The sequence below is a fragment of the Lactuca sativa genome, chromosome 1, assembly GCF_002870075.4.
Source record: "Lactuca sativa cultivar Salinas chromosome 1, Lsat_Salinas_v11, whole genome shotgun sequence".
Lineage (NCBI taxonomy): Eukaryota > Viridiplantae > Streptophyta > Magnoliopsida > Asterales > Asteraceae > Lactuca > Lactuca sativa.
In genome coordinates, this window is record NC_056623.2 from 99,020,842 (window position 1) to 99,038,321 (window position 17,480).

At 37.0% G+C, this 17,480-nt stretch overlaps 1 protein-coding gene across 2 annotated transcripts; it reads right to left on the reverse strand.

Moving 5' to 3' along the window:
• Positions 1-10,429: 10,429 nt before the first annotated feature.
• LOC111899370 (type I inositol polyphosphate 5-phosphatase 12) lies at positions 10,430-16,599 on the reverse strand. Of its 2 annotated transcripts, XM_023895212.3 has the most exons (11): positions 15,515-16,599; positions 15,175-15,427; positions 14,278-15,094; positions 13,504-13,628; positions 13,326-13,410; positions 12,371-12,527; positions 12,225-12,265; positions 11,830-12,097; positions 11,610-11,733; positions 11,171-11,528; positions 10,430-11,005 (listed from the first exon to the last, which is right to left on the reverse strand). In XM_023895212.3, the coding sequence occupies exons 1-11, from the start codon at positions 16,377-16,379 to the stop codon at positions 10,643-10,645; spliced, it is 3,456 nt and encodes a 1,151-aa protein (XP_023750980.1). In that variant the 5' UTR covers positions 16,380-16,599; the 3' UTR covers positions 10,430-10,642. The 2 variants fall into 2 exon arrangements, with proteins under 2 accessions (XP_023750980.1, XP_023750979.1); XM_023895211.3 differs by having other exon boundaries at positions 12,225-12,527.
• Positions 16,600-17,480: the final 881 nt, after the last annotated feature.

Below are 17,480 nucleotides of genomic sequence, written 5' to 3' on the forward strand. Positions count from 1 at the left end.
CTTAGAACACCAAAACCTTACCATATGAAGATTAAACTTGAGTTTACAGCCCAAGCACACTCTTGGACCGTAAACCCCTCTTCATAGGCCGTGAACACCCTTTAAGGTGTTAGAAATGCCCTCAAACACCCCCTATGGCCTGGAAAAATGTCTAGAATTAACCACAATTGAAGTAGGGGCTTTAAACATTAAGGAATCATTGGAATTAGGATTTTACAGCCGTAAACCCCCTAGGATTGGTCCATGGGCCGTAAACTCCCAAAGAGTGCCCAAATGATGCCCTAACTTCTTCATTTGACTTGGAAAAATGCATAGAACTTTATTTCCTACCATTTAAGACCTCAAAACACAAAAGGAATGAGCATATAGGAGCTTAGGGACGTAAACTCCTTGTTTAGGGTCGTAAACTCCTTAAATGGTCCATTTGTTGCCTTAAATCCATCCATATGCCTTATATTTGGACCTAGCCTAATTCTATGAGTGAGATAAGACCATTTAGCATCCTAGAACACCCCCACCATGAGTTTACGGCCGTAAACTCATGGGGAGTTGGTCTCAGGGCCGTAAACTCTATAAAGAGTTTACTCTTGAAAGGTAAACTCTCTATTTAGGCCATACACTCCCTTAGATGTTACCCAGGACACTCCCAGCACTTGACCAAAGTGTTTTCCGCACATTAGGATGCGTATACGTGTTTAATTAGTATTATATTTACTAATTGTATGTAAACATATTTCATCATATGTTAATAGGTCACTAATTGTGCTCAAGTCTTTATTTGACACCGAGCACCCAACTGACACCTTCACCCGATCCACTTACAACAGGTGAGTTCATACCCCTGAATTAACCTTTTAAATGTTTTTACATGCTTTTATGGGGGGGGGGGGAATACAAGTTAAAACATGCTAGTTATCATATCAATCATATGTGATTGATAACCCGCATGCACAAGGATTTATTACACTATCAGTTGTTTTACCAAGTATGACACTATAAAGGGTTTTCCAAAACGTTTTTACTTATGTACACCATTTCTCAAATTGTCTCTTGCGCTGTATGTTTTACTTCAAAACCAGATACAACAGTATTTTAAACAAAGGTTTTCTTTACTTATATTGTTTTATCAAAATTTCATTCAAACTTGTTTATGAAAGGTTCTCAAAGGATTTCCAAAGATCTTCAAGCTTATTTTACAAAAGGATAACAAGTCAAATTTTCTTAAGTGTAAAGGTTTCCAAACTTTTCGTCAAAGTTTTCTTCTATGCTTCTATACTTCTACTTCGTTAAATGCTTCTACTTCGTTAATGCTACTACTTCGTTAATGCTACTACTTCGTTAAATGCTTCTACTTCGTTAAGCGCTTCTGCTTCGTTAGATACAACTATTTCGTTAAATGCTACTACTTCGTTAAATGCTTCTACATAGTTAAATGCATGCCTGTACTCGTATAGTTATATAAATAATGTTTAAAGGACTTAGGAAGGCTAGTTCTCCCTATTTCCTTTTCCTCGTTTAGATGTGGTCTGGTGGGATCGGATATCCATCCGAAGGTCGTTTAATCATTAATTATATATCATGTATACATGTATAGATATAAAGGTTACATCGATCAGTTCATTTCCCTTGGGTAGCAAGGGCATCCTCCCACTCGTCGCTCATAGATTAGAGACACTAGTAACTATTATAGGAATAGTTAGGAAGCTCTATTCATTCTTTCTAGTACAAGAATTCCACAGGAGTCAGTTCATACGCGAGTCCTTATCATTTCTCCAGCGCCTCTATTAGTACTCAGAATACGAGATGCATCTCCAAGACACAGATCTCCCCACGTCGAGTTGGTAACCAGAGTCTCCTGTAGGGAGAGCGGGCATTGTGTGTATAGATCTATACGGGACTGACACTCCCGCACCCTGACTGCTAGCTACAATCCACGGCCTACCAAGCCAAGGGGTGACAAATGTCATATTTATTCCGACGCTTGCAGGGCGTCAAGTACTCTAGTGTCAATCAATATGGTTACGAGTATCTCCATGTTTACCTTATAATTCATGGCCTTAAGGTAACTAGAATTTAACACTATATTCTTGAAACAACCCACTTAGGATTTCCCCTTTTGTTTTTAGACCTTGCTAGCTGTATCTTTCATTTGATACTATCTGGGGTCTGTGCTTCTTTGTTTTAGACCTTGCTAGATGTATCGTTCATTTGATATTGTCTGGGGTCTGTGTTTCACTGTTTTAGACCTTGCTAGTTGTATCTTTCATTTGATATTGTCTAGGGTCTGTGCTTCTTTGTTTTAGACCTTGCTAGCCGTATCGTACATTTGATACCGTCTGGGGTCTATGTTCCCTTTTGTTAGACTGAGCCAGGCGTATTATTCATTTGATACTCTCCTGGAGTCTATGATCTCTTTTGCCTTAGTCAGCAGTATTTCTCTGCTGAGGCATATGCTATTTTCCCTAATGTTTTTACTCGTGATATACTCCTACTTTCTTTAAAATCAAATACCGTATTTTGGTAATGATAGTATTTCAAGGAAATTTACTCTTTAAAAACATAACTCCGTCGAGTCTTGGTAGAAGACTGCTTTTATTTAGAAAATATAGGATTTTCTGGAAAGGACACTAATACATTGTAGATTCTAAACTACTACTTATCTTAAAGTTATTTTGAATTAAATGTTTATTTACATAAATGACACTAAATACTTATGAACTCACCAGCATTTATAAAAATGCTGATACTCGCTTTCAAAATAACTTGTATTCTTAGGTCAGCAATAGACAGGTACATCCCAGGAGCTTTTGTGAAGCCAACCTAGAACCAAGTTGCATTTATATTAGTTTCTGTATTACTTTGATGTTTCTATGCAATGTAAACTCATGTAAAATTATTACTATTAATGCAATGGTTGTTGTACTTTGATTACTATACTGCATATGTTGTGATACTTGACATGACGTCATCCACCCCAAAACGTTTCCGCCGTTCCGGTTTTGGGGTGTGACACAACCTGTAGGTGTTTTTGAACTAGGTTTTCACCAGATTTACTCTAAAAATCCATTGCCATGTATTGTGGGTGGACTCCCTAAAATAATACGGTCAATAAAGGAGATAAACTTTGACAGCTATGGACTTAGTGCCTAATAGATAAACATTAGCAGTTATGGACTTGGTGCCTATTAGATGATCTTTAGGTCAATAAAGGAGATAAACCTTGACTTCATGCCTATTCCTTAGGAAAAATCCTTAGGAATAATTATAGAATAATACCTACTGACATGTATCATGGAGGAATCCTTGAACTAGTACTGTCAGAATAGATGATCTTTAGGGCAAATCCTTAAGAATAAAGAAGATAATGGGGATGGGAAATTGGGTTAATTGTTTGATGATTAAACATAATAATTATATTATTATGGGTTGAGAACTCTATGTACTCACCAGGTTTCCCAACCCGACCACTCAGTTTATTGTATCACAGGTAGCGATATTAAAGATACATTCTACTGAGAGATTCAAGAAGTATTAGGCCACTAGTTTAATTACTGTAAGGCTTGTAATATTTCGTTATGCTTATGTTTCTATATTGACAATGACACCCTAATGTTTTAATATAAATAAAATACATTTCTTCGAAAATGCTTTGATAATATCATTATCATGTTTTTTGGGAACAAATTCTGCAATGTTATTTCTCAAAAAGGATACTCTGATTTTTAAATAAGCATAAACGAATCGGTCTTTTCTGACCGTGAAGTTGGAGATGTCACATTAAGGAAACTAAAACCCTATTAGAAACCCTAAGAAGGCAAAGATTGATTGAAGAAAAAGGATTGAGAGATCTAGACGCGAAGAACGCATTAAATCATTCGGTCTTCACACACGATCTACACCCAAGCATGCTATTTGGAAAACTAACAGTAAAAAAATTTACTACACAATGAGAACCCTTTGAAAGAGTAGACAAGTATATCTATAATGTCCCAAATTTTCAAACCAAAATTTCCTTTCAATAACATAAGTAAAACATCCAAATCCATTTCTTATAAAATCAAATATCAATTTGTTTCCAAACCATATATTAAAATCATCAGTTGTATCATAATAGTAAAAACAGCGGAAGTCTAAATCATATAATCCTCAGCGATGCTCGTGCAATCAAGATGCGATTTTCCCCTATCAACAGAACCACCTGAAAACATTGAATCAAAAACTAATAGCATACATCTTAGCGATTTCCCCAAAAAACCACACACCACAATACATATAAAATGTATACAAACCAATATCTCGGCTCTCATACCGCTTCGCATACAAACAAGTCTCTTGGCTCTTACACCGACACATCTAGTGACAAATAGATCTAGTTCCTATCTAGTCATCAATAGTGGGTATCTAGGCTTACAACTCTCATGTTGTCTATCATCAACCATGAATAATCTAGGCTCATAGCTCTTGTGTCATTCCATCATCAACCCCTCCACATAACATATCCACATACCATACAATCAAGCAACCAAACAATCATCAAGAAAAGGATTATACTAGCCTACCTACATAATCATATGCTACATTACATCTACATCATATCATATAAAGGTATATATTGTAATACATAGTATAGTTAGATAACTTGCTTGAACTACAAGCTAACGAAACACAACTACACGCACGAACTCATAAGAATCGATCTCACGAACCACCTAGATAACAAGATAACTTTAAACCTCATTCTATATTAATCCCTCAAAGTCTAATCCAAAGTCAAACTTCTCAAAAATTTAATGGTCCACAGTCGACACGCCAAACCCACATATTAGTTGCATCGCGATCACATCACGACAAGACAGTTGTGAACTCCATCCAATCTTCATGTCGTGTCCCCTCAATGGTCACATTGCAATTTTCGGTCCGATGCACTTATCCCATCAAATTCTTAATCCTTTCTAATAGAGGTTCCAACTCTTAGATCTAAATCATACAAGGTACATATTGGATAAAGTTTCCAACTTTATCCAGATCTATCATGCAAAAAAACCCAAAATTAAAACCTAACTCATATTTGGCATAAAATGGTCAAGATCTTGTGTATGGCTCAAAAGGAACCCATTCATACCCTTTTTCTTCTTCAAAATATCAGAAGATCACTCAAAACCATTCTAAGGTTATGGAGTTGCTCATTCTCCAAGAACTTTAAGTCCAAAGGAACAAAAAGGACCAAAATCCCACCTAACACCTAGATTTAAGCATGAAATCAAATAAAGCAGAGATTTTTATGACTTACCAAGCTTTTGAAGGGTCTAGAAGGTGGAATCTTTAGTTACAAATGATTTCTCTAAATATCACTAGCTTTCTTCTTCACCAAGAATCATTCAAAACACTAAAATCTCTCAAGAATGCACAAGGGTGGCTAAGGTTATGAACTGAAGGTGGATTCTAATGCAAAGGAGGAACCTTAAAAGTTAGCACCACTAAATAGGGCCCAATGCCTGAAACCTAGAGTTTTGGGTTGTGACGATTACACGTCCGACAATCTCTTAAGTCGTGTTGCTACTTATTGACGTGGTTCACGTCACGATCCCTTAGAATATGTGGTGCCCTAACTCCAAAAACCCCAAATTAACACTTAACCAATTCAACACGTAAACAACTCGTATCTGGAAACATGGGTGTTAAAATATTAAAAACAAATAACTGCACTGAAAGAGATGACCTCCTGAGTTGGTCAACGAACTATGGAGTCCAAAGTAGTGAAAACTTTACCCTTAATAAGGACGTGGAGGCTACTGGGGAGAACCAATGAACAAAGGATAAGGAGGTCTATGTTATCATACAGCACAAAATGATGCAATGTTGGGTTGTGATGATTCATTGAGCACAAAGCAACAATAGCAAATTGACAAACAAAATTGAATCATCATATCTCAGCAAGCATCTTGTTCTAGCGACCTTAGTAATAAAACTTTAACAAGAAAGACATAGAATACATGCACTTTTAGACTTTGATTAAAACTTCTTTTTAGTATCGTTTGGATAAACTAGAACCCAAACTAGAGTTCCTATTATGAATTCGCACACAAGAGTATGAGCAAGGAACTTGAACACAAAGCACCTCCTTTATTTGTTCCTTGCAAAAACCGAGAGCCCTTGAGACAGGGGCTCCTAAAGTTGTTCAAGACAGAGAGAGAGAGAGAGAGAGAGAGAGAGAGAGAGCTTTGGAGAACATAAGATTTAAGCCAAAGAGATAGGGGTTGGTTGTTGTATATCCCTTCCTTTTCGCTAAGTTACCATTATCCCTAAAATAAGAGATAATTACTAACAATGGATATTAACATTTAACCCCTTGAGCTTAATTAGTTTTAGATTAACTCAACATAATTTTGATGTGTTAATAAACTAATCCCTTCATCTTTCTCTTTGTCAAATTATCTTAAATCATATATTTTGTGTAACCCAAAAGGACCATGCTAATGATTGAAGTCACCAACCTGTTGTGACCATGGACATATTTATAGCAGTTTTTTACTTGCACATCTCATAACAACTGTACAGTCCTACCTTTCTTAGCCTAGCAAGGTGTACATCATCCAAGACTATAAATATGCTCATAACTTATAGGTATGAAGAGTCCTAAGTAAGTGATCAAATATTCATTTGATTTATGATATCCATATAAACATAAGACAAGGAAGTATGTCATTTAAACATTCAAGATTATGTTTCTCGGTAGAGATTTATGATGACCAACAACATACTATATTATTGATCCATTATCAACTTAGTTTGAGTACGGTAGTATATTTGATGTCAACACCAAATCATCGAGGATCCCTTGGATATCGCTTCTCCTATTAGGTTAGGAAGAACAAACCGACTTTAGGATCTCGCCCACTCATCATCTCATACCCTACATTCCTTGTATGGCTGTGAGTTACAAACAACGTTTGATAACACCACAACACAATAGAACACATAACTAATAATCTCATGCATCTTCGATTGTAGAATGTAGGATATTATTATCTTAGAATTACTCGTAACAATATCCATAAAGTAATCTTTAAGTTTAGGTTACCTTAATACTTAATCACCATTAAGTAAACATGAGTATTAGTCGCATTTCCATGCTTTGTCCATCTCTATGCACAATCTACTAATATTTCATGACTGTAACGTTCGTAGATCAGGGCTAGTCAATTTAGAGACGATAAGCGTCAAGAATGAATTTTTGATAGAAGATTATTTAGAATGAATAATCTTAACTAATTTGTAGTTGTCGCGACAAGGATTCCAAAGATATAAAGAATGCCGAAATCCGAGTTATAACGAAGAAGTTATGACCTGTCGAAGTTTCGCGACAGAACCGGCACAACCCAGCGTGACATAAATAGTGAATTTACGCTAGAGCGGTATTTGGCCTTAGCGATCTAAAAGAAAGTTGTAGAATATGTTAAACCGAGAGCGTGCATAAAAAGAACGTCCAAATCTGACTCTGTATGAGGAAGTTATGATTTTTTTAAGTTTCAGCTTAGTAGTATGCAGCCCGAAGTTCAAATATGAGATCGAGTGATTTCCAGCCAAAACAATCTAAAGGAGAATCGAATATCTCGTTAATAGTAGTGCAACGGTAAAAATACAGACGAAAACGGACGTCGTATGAGGAAGTTGCGAATTTATAACGCAGTTTTCCTGTTCCGGCCTACTAAAAATAATATAATAAAAATAAAGTCAAAATTAGACGACAGAGTCTAAACAAAAGTTGTAGAACATAGTCTCACCTACGCGTTGATATAAAGAACGTCGAAAACGGAGCTCGAATGAGGGAGATATGAATTTCTAAAGTTTTTAAATAATTAAAATACATAAATTTGATTATATATTCGGATAATATCTGAAGTGGTGACTCGTCCTATCTTATCCGAACTACGCCCAACGTAGGGCTTGGTACACCCAACGTACGCATGAAATAGGCATTAAGCCTCGTGTACTTGCGAGTTACGCCCAGCGTAATCAAGGGTTCAGCACCCTATAAATAGAACTCGAACCCAACCATTATTGGTTGCTAATTTTCATTTCTCCCCCCTTCCACTTTCTTCTATTTGGCAAGTTTTACCCCCCGAAGCCCCGGTATCAATCCCGACACCCGAAGCAAGTCCCGAAGCCTCGAAGATCCCGAGAAATATAGTTTTCGAGCCGAAACTCTACCCGTGTGAAGCGCGGTTTTGGAGAAAACATCTCAGTTTCAGCGAAGAATATTATTTTAAGAGACGAGGTGTTGTCTAATCATCGTCTTATCATGTGAGTGTATAGTCCCTTTCATAAACACAATTTTAATACAAGTATTGGTTGAATGTATTACATCTATGTTATGAATGAGTGTATAGTCTCTTTCATAAACACGATTTTAATACAAGTATTGTTTGAATGTATTAAGTATATGTTTTGGATGAGTGTGTAGTCACTCTCTTCTAACACATAAATATAAAGTATTTGCTATGAAATACGTGCTATGTGTTTATATATTGTTGTTTATTCGAGATGAGTGTAGAATGGATGTTTTATATAGTTTTAAAATGAGTTAAACTGTATATGTATTTTATATCTACAAATATGTTGGGTAGAACATGGGTAGATGAGATAGTTGGTGGGTGATAAAAGATGAGTTGGATAATGAGATCAAGAGGTTAGTTTTATATCCGGAAGTATGGATCAGGTGAAAAGATTAGTTTTAGATCCGGGAGTATGGATCAGGTGAAGAGATTAGTTGTAGATCCAGGAGTATGGATCAGGTGAAGAGATTACTTTTAGATCCGTGAGTATGGATCAAGTAAAGAGGAAGGTTTTAGAACGAGAGTTTAGATCGTGTCATTGTGAGGATCGATGGGTTGGGATAAGAGTTGCTTTTATATTGTGAAATTATATAAGTTTGTGAGTTCTAATATATATATATATATATATATATATATATATATATATATATATATATATATATATATATATATATATATATATGATATAACATTGTGGGATGAAAACCCTATATGCTCACCAGGCTCCCAAGTCTGGCCCACTCAGTTTTCTTTGTATTACAGGTTATGGCACGAGAGCATAAGTTGGCTGACATAACGAGAGATTTTGGATTATAGGCCGGTAGTTATAAATAACTGTTGTAAGGTCTATTTTGTTCTGTTTATGCTTTTGGTCTGTATTGAACATGACATCCCGAGATTTTGTTATATTATGAAAATACATTTCTTTAAAGAAATGCTTTGATAAATTCTTATCATAATTTGTTTTGGGAACAAATTCCGCAACTGTTTTCTGTAAAAGATTACTCTCATTTTAAAAACAAATCATAAACAAATCGGTCTTTTCTGACCGTGAAATTAAGGATGTCACAATGACCGTCTTAAATCACTATTTACTTCCACTACGACTGAATCTAAAGGAATTGAATAAATTAATATTCAGGAGGTTGAGTAAACATGAAAATTAAACATAATAATAAACTAAAGAAAGTGATTGCAATCCAACATATTATTAAGTCTCCACATAATAATCAATCAAATCAGATAAAATTTACCATGTATAAGTTCCGAAATAAAATCAAACTAAACTTAATACACTCAAACCAATTCATATGAAGGCCCTTTCCTAACAATTTATCGTGTTGGAAAGGTATTATACCAACTTCAACTTCTGCTTTTCCATGTGTGTATCCTTAAGCCATATCATCAATACTTGGAAGACTCGTAACATGGAATCCCCAAACAAGCACCAAACATAGTGTTGAGTTCATTTGATTGAAAATTTGAAGAAATATTATCATACAAAACTTTTAATGGGGAGTACCAAGCTTCAAGGAATACTTAACTCAACGGTGGAATTTCCCCGATAGTGAAGCGAGTTGGGAAACAAAGGAGGAACTGTAGCAATTTGTGGAAGAGATCAAGATGTACCATGAAGAAGGCGTGATGAGTAGGTTACTTTCTTAGACGGGGAGAGTATAACATTCAAACTTTCTTTAGGACCAATATTTCTTTGACCATATGGAACATTGCTTCTATACTTCAAAAAGGATATCAAATGGTCACTTTTTAAATGATTTCTCTTTATTTTCATGGCTATTGAGTTACTTATTCCATTGTTTTTTCTGGTGTCCGCATGTATTAACCATCACATTCGTTTGCAAGCCAACTTAAATACTTTTATGTTCTCATGTAAAGGATTCGACTACTTGTCTATTATATCATCATTTCCTTGGTTGAGTGTTTGTGATTAAGGTTGGCCACTTAAGCGCTGCACAACAAGCTTGAATGATAAGTCCATCACAATATCATAACATGCAACAATCCAATCATCAAATCTACATTAATTCAAAACCTTTATATTCGCATAATGTACCGATTTTCGCACTAAATGATATTAATCAGTTGGTTCAACGGAAACATTATGGTTTAAGCTGTCTATTGCACAAAATTTAACAATAAAATACATATGAACATTTTGTTAAATACAATCAAGGATCTTGGAATCTGGCACTCGTACGTATTTACATCAAGAAGCCAAGTAACATTCGATTCTTGCTCGTCTATTTTGCGTTGTTCTGTACTAGCTAGCTAGCTTAATTCAAGAATCATTCATGTCTACTACTCCGATGATGATCATCACCATGTTTAGCAAAAGACCGGTGATGAGAAGATGGATGCTTTTTAGAACCATAACCTTTTGGTTGTGGTTCCATGTGCCCACTACCACTGCTACCACTACTACTAGCCTTAGGAGAGTAGCGATAGCGTACATGACACTGGTGACTTTTTGTTTCAGTTGATCGGCTGCCTCTAATTACTACCGATAACATCGCTACCCTGTCACGTGTGTCTTCCGACCTCCAACTTTGACCTGCACCCTCCACGTCATCCGAGGTATGTGTGTCATCATGGTGGACCAATATTTCTGCCGTGCTTCCAGGTTTTATTATCCCAACCGCTGGTGCCACCTAAACCACAGTTCCGATTAATATTTTTTTTAGAAAATGACAATAGTTATCTGAGTGCGCTCGGATGACTGGAATATTTTAGGTCATCCGATATCAGATCCAACCAGTTATCTGATATCGGATGACACAGTAGTTGTTTCAATTTCAACTTATGGAAGTTGTTACCTCGAGCCAACGAGGAAATCCGAAGGAACCTCTTTGTCTATACTCAGGCTCTTCATTATCTTTAACGGCGGAGTGACCATCACATAAGATTTGAAATATGGCATCATCTTTGGTGCTTTTGTTGGTGATTGATAAAGGTCGGGTGTCTGAATTTTGGAGGACGATCTTGTTTGTACTAAGTGAAGTGTCGGGAACGCAACGTAGTTCTTCACGTATTGATTTTATTTTTTCGTTGGACTTGAATATTTTTCCAAATTCTTGTCTTCGCACCGATCTATCAACATGAGCAACTTGGACTTTAAATTTGCAACGAACTGGTTTGTGATCACTCTCTATCACGTCCATACAAGCTTCATACCTATCAACATCACCAAAAAGTAAAATGATTTTGAATATTAACACAATGTTAGAAAGAGGAAAGTTCCCCAATGAGACCTACAGAAAAATAGAAGCCACAACAGGACATGCTAAACTGCATTCTGATGTTGGAGAAGATCGATTGTCTCGATATAATATCCTGTCACACCAAGCTGGAATTCGCTTTTTCTCCCCGGAATCATATCCTGAAAAAGAAATATCAGTAATTAGTCAGTGTTATAGACAATCCCAATAAGGCAATAACCACTCGACTATATCAGAGTTATGATAATTAAACTTACCTCCTAAACCTGGTTTTCCTCTTTCAAACTTATAAGTTGGAGGAAATCTGATGAGTGCTTCTCTCATTCCATGAAAAACTTTCCCGGCTTTCATTTCGGCTCTAAGCTGATCCTTCTCTCTTAGCCAATCAAAACTCCTTTGAGAAACAAAGTCGCGTGCTTCATCATAAGTTATTCCAAAAAGACGATAATTGAAGTCGCCACAAAAGATAACCATATCAGCTTCTGCTAGATCAGGCTTCCCCTCATCCGGATTTATAACCACAGACTGTTACAATAATAAAATAAATAAATAAATAACTCCACATGAGAATCACACTTTCCTTTATGTACACCATATTAAATTTCTCTTTTTATAATGATTTTAGTGATGATAAACAGTGGAGGAAACTTACGTTAGTAGGGCGAAGCGATTGAGCAGTAGAAGACACACAAGCTGAAAGAATGAGGATCAGCCATGGGAAGGCAAAGGAAGAAGAAACCCAAAATAAATATGTGGACAAGGCAAGAGAGCAACACAAAAACAGGTATTTCGCCATACCAGAAGTGTTATTGCTTGTTCGTCCAAACGCGATATTTTTGTAAATGTGATCAAAATCTTGGTTGCGCCTAGTCACTGCTTCCAAATGAGCTGCCAGGTGGCAGTTTACAAAGCACATTATTCGATCGTATACTCTTAATCTCAACCCTACTCCACCCTGCTCAATAAAACCATAACATTATCACAAAAATATATGTATATATACACTTTTAGGGTTAATGTCATAAAATAACAACAACCTATAGTAAGAAATTTGCACTTTAGATTACTTATCTTTTAATTTGTATTTAATATGTCACTAAGGCTATGTTTGACGGACTAGCTGAAAAGTTAGGTGTTAGCTGAAAAGATAGTTGTTAAATAAAAAGCTAGTTGATAGCCGAAAAGCTAATTGATAAAAAATAACGTTCGGTAAAACTAGCTGAAAAGCTAGCTGAAATATATATAATTACCTAAAAGAACATGTAAGAGTATGTATTTCTATAATTAATTAATGGGTGTGTTTGGAAAATTTTAAAAAAGCTCCTAAAAAGCTAGTCTAAGTAGTTTTTCAAAAAGTTAGCTTATAAGCTACTTTTTGGCTTACCAAACACGACAACATAAAAAAAACTCGAAAAATAAGCTAGCTGTGGCGCGTCAAACACAGCCTAAAGTTTTTTTAGTTTATCATTAAACCAATAGGGTAGATTTTAAACTAATATTCGTACACTGTGACATTCAATATTACAAAATTTGTTCATTTAGGTATGTTCCGATATGGCAGAATTATCCGGGTGAAATACAATCTAATGATGTAATGAGAACCCCAAAGAAATTAGTGACATGTTCAATACAATTAAAAGATAAGTAACCTAAATAGCAAATTTTGTATTACTTCTTGTCTTTTTTTTTTTTTGACATTAACTCTCGTACCTTTATCATCTTGTAAGATTAAAGTACATCTATTCATGAATACCTTATTACCAAGTGCACGACCTAGGCCACAAGCGACTGCTCCAACATCAAGATCGCCTACATGTGTTCTAAGACTCTTTCTTACCCTAAAAAAGATGGATTTTAAGAATGTAAGTAGGAATTTTAAGGAAACCCTTTAGGGAAAAGTACAAAATGAAAATTGGGTCTCAAAGATTTACCATATAGCAATGAGCAAACCAGCCAGTTGCCTAGATCCTACACGTTCAAAAGTAGATCCTTCCCCCATAGCCTTCCCCATGGCATCTTGCCACCATTGTCCATTAGAACTTCCTTCAACACCTAACTGCATAGTGTAAAATGCAAATAATTTATCTCAAGATGATGTTACACTAGTCCCACATTCTTGTTTTTTATATAAAAGTAGTTTCTTTTGGTGATTTTGAAGATTAGGTGCCGTTTGTTTTTTCTAAAAAATCACTTCTGACCACTTATTGCTGCGCCACAGCATTTAGCCATTCACAGCTGTTTGTTTTTCAGAAGAGACTTAAAAACTGTTGCGCATATGTTGTGTGGCGCAGCATTTGACCCTCTACTTCAAACTTCTTCACACCTTACTTTAACTTATTGCAGCAGTCAGATGTTAAAAAACAAAAATATTTTTTATTACATGCTACAGCCGTTTTGTCCCCCTCTTCTGCTACAGAGGGTTGCAGATGTGATCCACAGACTTCAGACATTTTCGCTTTGAAAAAACAACCGTTCTATATGAATGTGACTGATTCAAGACTCTGAAAAGAATCATGAGACATGTTCCTTTTTTTTATTAAGTGTTGTAATTAAAGATAAAATGCTAAATGAGTAATGAGTAATGAGTAATGATGTTGATACATAGTAAAGTTGAGACTTTCTTGATATTGGATATATATTATTTGAAGAAAGCAACCATTTTTAACATGGTAAAAACCTTAAAAAACACAAAAGATCGATCTTACAGTTTCTTTTGCAGCAGACATTGCAAGAAACCCTGCACCCATATCCACTTCTTGCAAACCAACAACAAGAATGTCAACATCAGAAGCCTGAGATCCAACCCACGACACAAGTGCATCATGACATGGTTTCCCTTGACCAACATTCCATGTCCCCACCATAAGCCTAACAGTTTCAAGTGTCGTATACATATGTTCTCTTTTCGATAACTCCGGTCTCAAAATATTATCAAGAGGTCCAGGAGACGAAATATACCACCCTCGTATACCACCATGTGTAGCCAAACTAAAAACGGATCCATTCCCAACTACCATTTTTATAACAGGTCCATTATGCGCAATCCACCCAGCAATCAAGTTTCCTTCAAGATCGATTACTTGAACCATTCCACTCACGTACCCGACCCATATTCTTGGCCCATAAGTGCAGAAACAGAGAACAGCGCAATGATGGTGATGGAAATCGTGTAAACGGTTGCCATTTGCGTCCCATTGAACTATTAAACCATTTGAACACCCTGTCCAGATGGATCCATCGTAAGCAAGAAGAAGGGCTTCGGTTTTTTTAGCGTCTTCAGCTGTGAATGCACCTGTTCCCTTTGTTGCAACTCGCCGGACTGCATCTGCAGCTCCGATGATGGCGTTGCGTGATCTTTGTAGAAAACTACCTCCTTGTTGTTTTTCTTTTTTGGACTTTGAGTTACTGGGTCTTACACTAGGTTCTTCTTCCGGTGGTTGTTCTCTTTCCGATGAGTCAATTCGGTTGTCGATTTGACCATCTACGTTGTATACTTTCAAAAGCTCCCTCGTACGAGCGTCCCTGTAACAATGGTTTGAAAGTTTAAAGATTGAACTTTGAATGATGATGCTGTTTATAATCGAGTGAAAAAAGATATATACCAGAGTGAGAAACTGAGGGACCCAGCTGCCCATACTTTTGCTTTTACTTTATCTGATAATAGAAACTTGACATCGGAAGAAGATATGTGACAGACGCCATTAATGGTGGCTTGGCTTTTAAGGTCGATGCTTGAACGTTCCACAAGCAAAGCAGCCATGTGACGTTCTTCAGGTGATAAAGCTAGCGACTTTTCAACTGCTTCCCATGGCCAGACCTTTATCACTCCGTTTTCAGACCCCATCCATATATCACCTGCAAAAGAATGGCGGATTGAAAGAGGAAACCATAGGTTATGTTAGGTTACATTAATGGTGGTTGAGATTTGAGAAGTTGGATTACCATAAGAAGAAGTGACCATGGAAAGAACAGCGCCACGCTGGTTAGCCTGCCATGAGAGGCCTTCTTTGAACGGAGTATCATCGGCGGGCTGTTGATCCATTTTCCATGATCGAATCTTACCATCTTTGTGTCCACTCCAAACCAATTTACTAGCACAATCAATCATCAAACATGTGGTGGGAGGTGTATTTGCAGATTCGTAAAAAGGGGCTGCATCTTCATCACCACGTCGAGCTCTACCGCCGATTCCGAGCCCTGGTTCGAATGCGTCGGAGAAATTCCAAAACCTAACACCGGATTCCTGACCCGCCCACAACTGTGTCTCCGTACAAGCAATCGTCCGGATGAATCTTCCAACTTGAGTCTCCTTTAGCGGGTGAGGTCGGAGTTCAAGGGCGGTGGGACGACCTGGGTGAACAGCGGATCGAGAAGGAGCTTTGAAGATTCCGGCTCCACCTCCGCTTGCTGAAAATTCCGGCAAAGGGTGTTGGTCTTCGAAGGAGGATGACGAATTCGAATTGCTGTTGTGGCTGTTACTGTTGTTATTTCCATGGAAGAAGTGATTTTGGCTGTTGGGGTCGGAATGAGAAGATTCTGAGAAAGAAGATGAGGTGGCGTAAGGGTAAAAGTCATTGTCGTCATCTTCGTCGGAGTGGTTGCCAAATTCATCAATGGCTGCGCTAATACGGGCATCATCAAGGCTGTGCTGGCGGTGGTTCTGTTTTGGGTGGCGTTTGAAGTTGGTACCGGTGTTTGTGCGGAGCTGTTGGGAATGTGTTTTCCTGTTGCCGGCGGTGGAAGGAGGAGGAGCGTTGGCCAGAGCAGACAAGGCGTCGGCATCGCCGTCATCCAACCCCTGGCTCATTTTCCCTTGTGGTTGAAATCAATCAATCGATCAATCAAGAATTAGTTCATCAATTGCAACGGATGATAACAGTTTCGAGAGCAATCAATCAAGAATTGAAACAACATTTGTGAAGATAGAGGATGAGGGTGAAAGGGTCACAAGAAGGAAGACGAAGAATGAGGCTATGCGTACGGACATGAGGATCTCTCGATGCCATGCAAATATAAAATTAAAATTGATGGCCATAACCATCTCTCTAGTATCTAACCATCAGAAAACAATTTTAACATCAATACACATTTTAATTTATATCTCAAAAGTCAAAAGTTCACAATTTTCTTTCAAAAAACGGCATGACTTATTTGCTAGTAACTCTTCTTAGCCTCAAAGGTGGTCTTTGTTTTACAAATTAAATTCTAACATTGAGTAGAAGAAGTTGCTAAGCCTGACCGGAGATAGAAGAGGTACTATCGAAGAAGTTATAGGTTGAAGTCTAGAAGATCGGATTTATTTGAGGACCAAGACACGTAATAAACACGATAAAAAAAAAAAGGATTGGTAGGTGGACGTTGTCTACGCATCGTTCCCTAGTCACAAGCATTTTCAGAATCCAAGGAAGAAAGAAGACGATGTGAGGTTTATTGTTCGGATCTTAGAGTCTTATGTATGTTGTATCAACGTAGAGTGTTGTAGTTATGTATTGTACCTCTAGATAGTAGACGTGACCAATTTGGACATTCTCATGTGTGGAAGTCGACCGTCTTCCCAATTGTGGAACTATGTTAAATACTCGTGTCTCTTGTAATAACATGTTTGCCATTTTTGACCTAGTTCTTGGCCTCCTTTCTCTCTAAATTTCTTTCATCTTACCATCTTTATAACTTCTGTATATTATAAAGCTCGCCTTTATGGTTTTTGGTTGGTAGATCTAGCCTTATAAGCATATTTGGTCCCTTTTATCATGTTTTTTATTGACTTCGGAAAACTCCAAGTCCAAAGTTTGCTTGGGATTGTTTTCTAGACCTAATGAGGTGAAAGGAGTGTATGCTCAATCATCAAAGTCTTGTTATATTGGCCTTCTTTAGATCTAGGGTTTGGTGTAATGTTTGATTTGAGCTT

Coding starts and splice junctions, on each gene's coding strand:
- LOC111899370 (XM_023895211.3), bottom strand. CDS start 16,379: ATGAGCCAGGGGTTGGATGACGGCGATGCCGACGCCTTGTCTGCTCTG. Junction 12,528..13,325: donor GTCGTGCACTTGGTAATAAG/GTATTCATGAAT, acceptor TTTATTGAGCAG/GGTGGAGTAGGGTTGAGATT. Junction 11,006..11,170: donor GATTTCCTCGTTGGCTCGAG/GTAACAACTTCC, acceptor ACTGTGGTTTAG/GTGGCACCAGCGGTTGGGAT.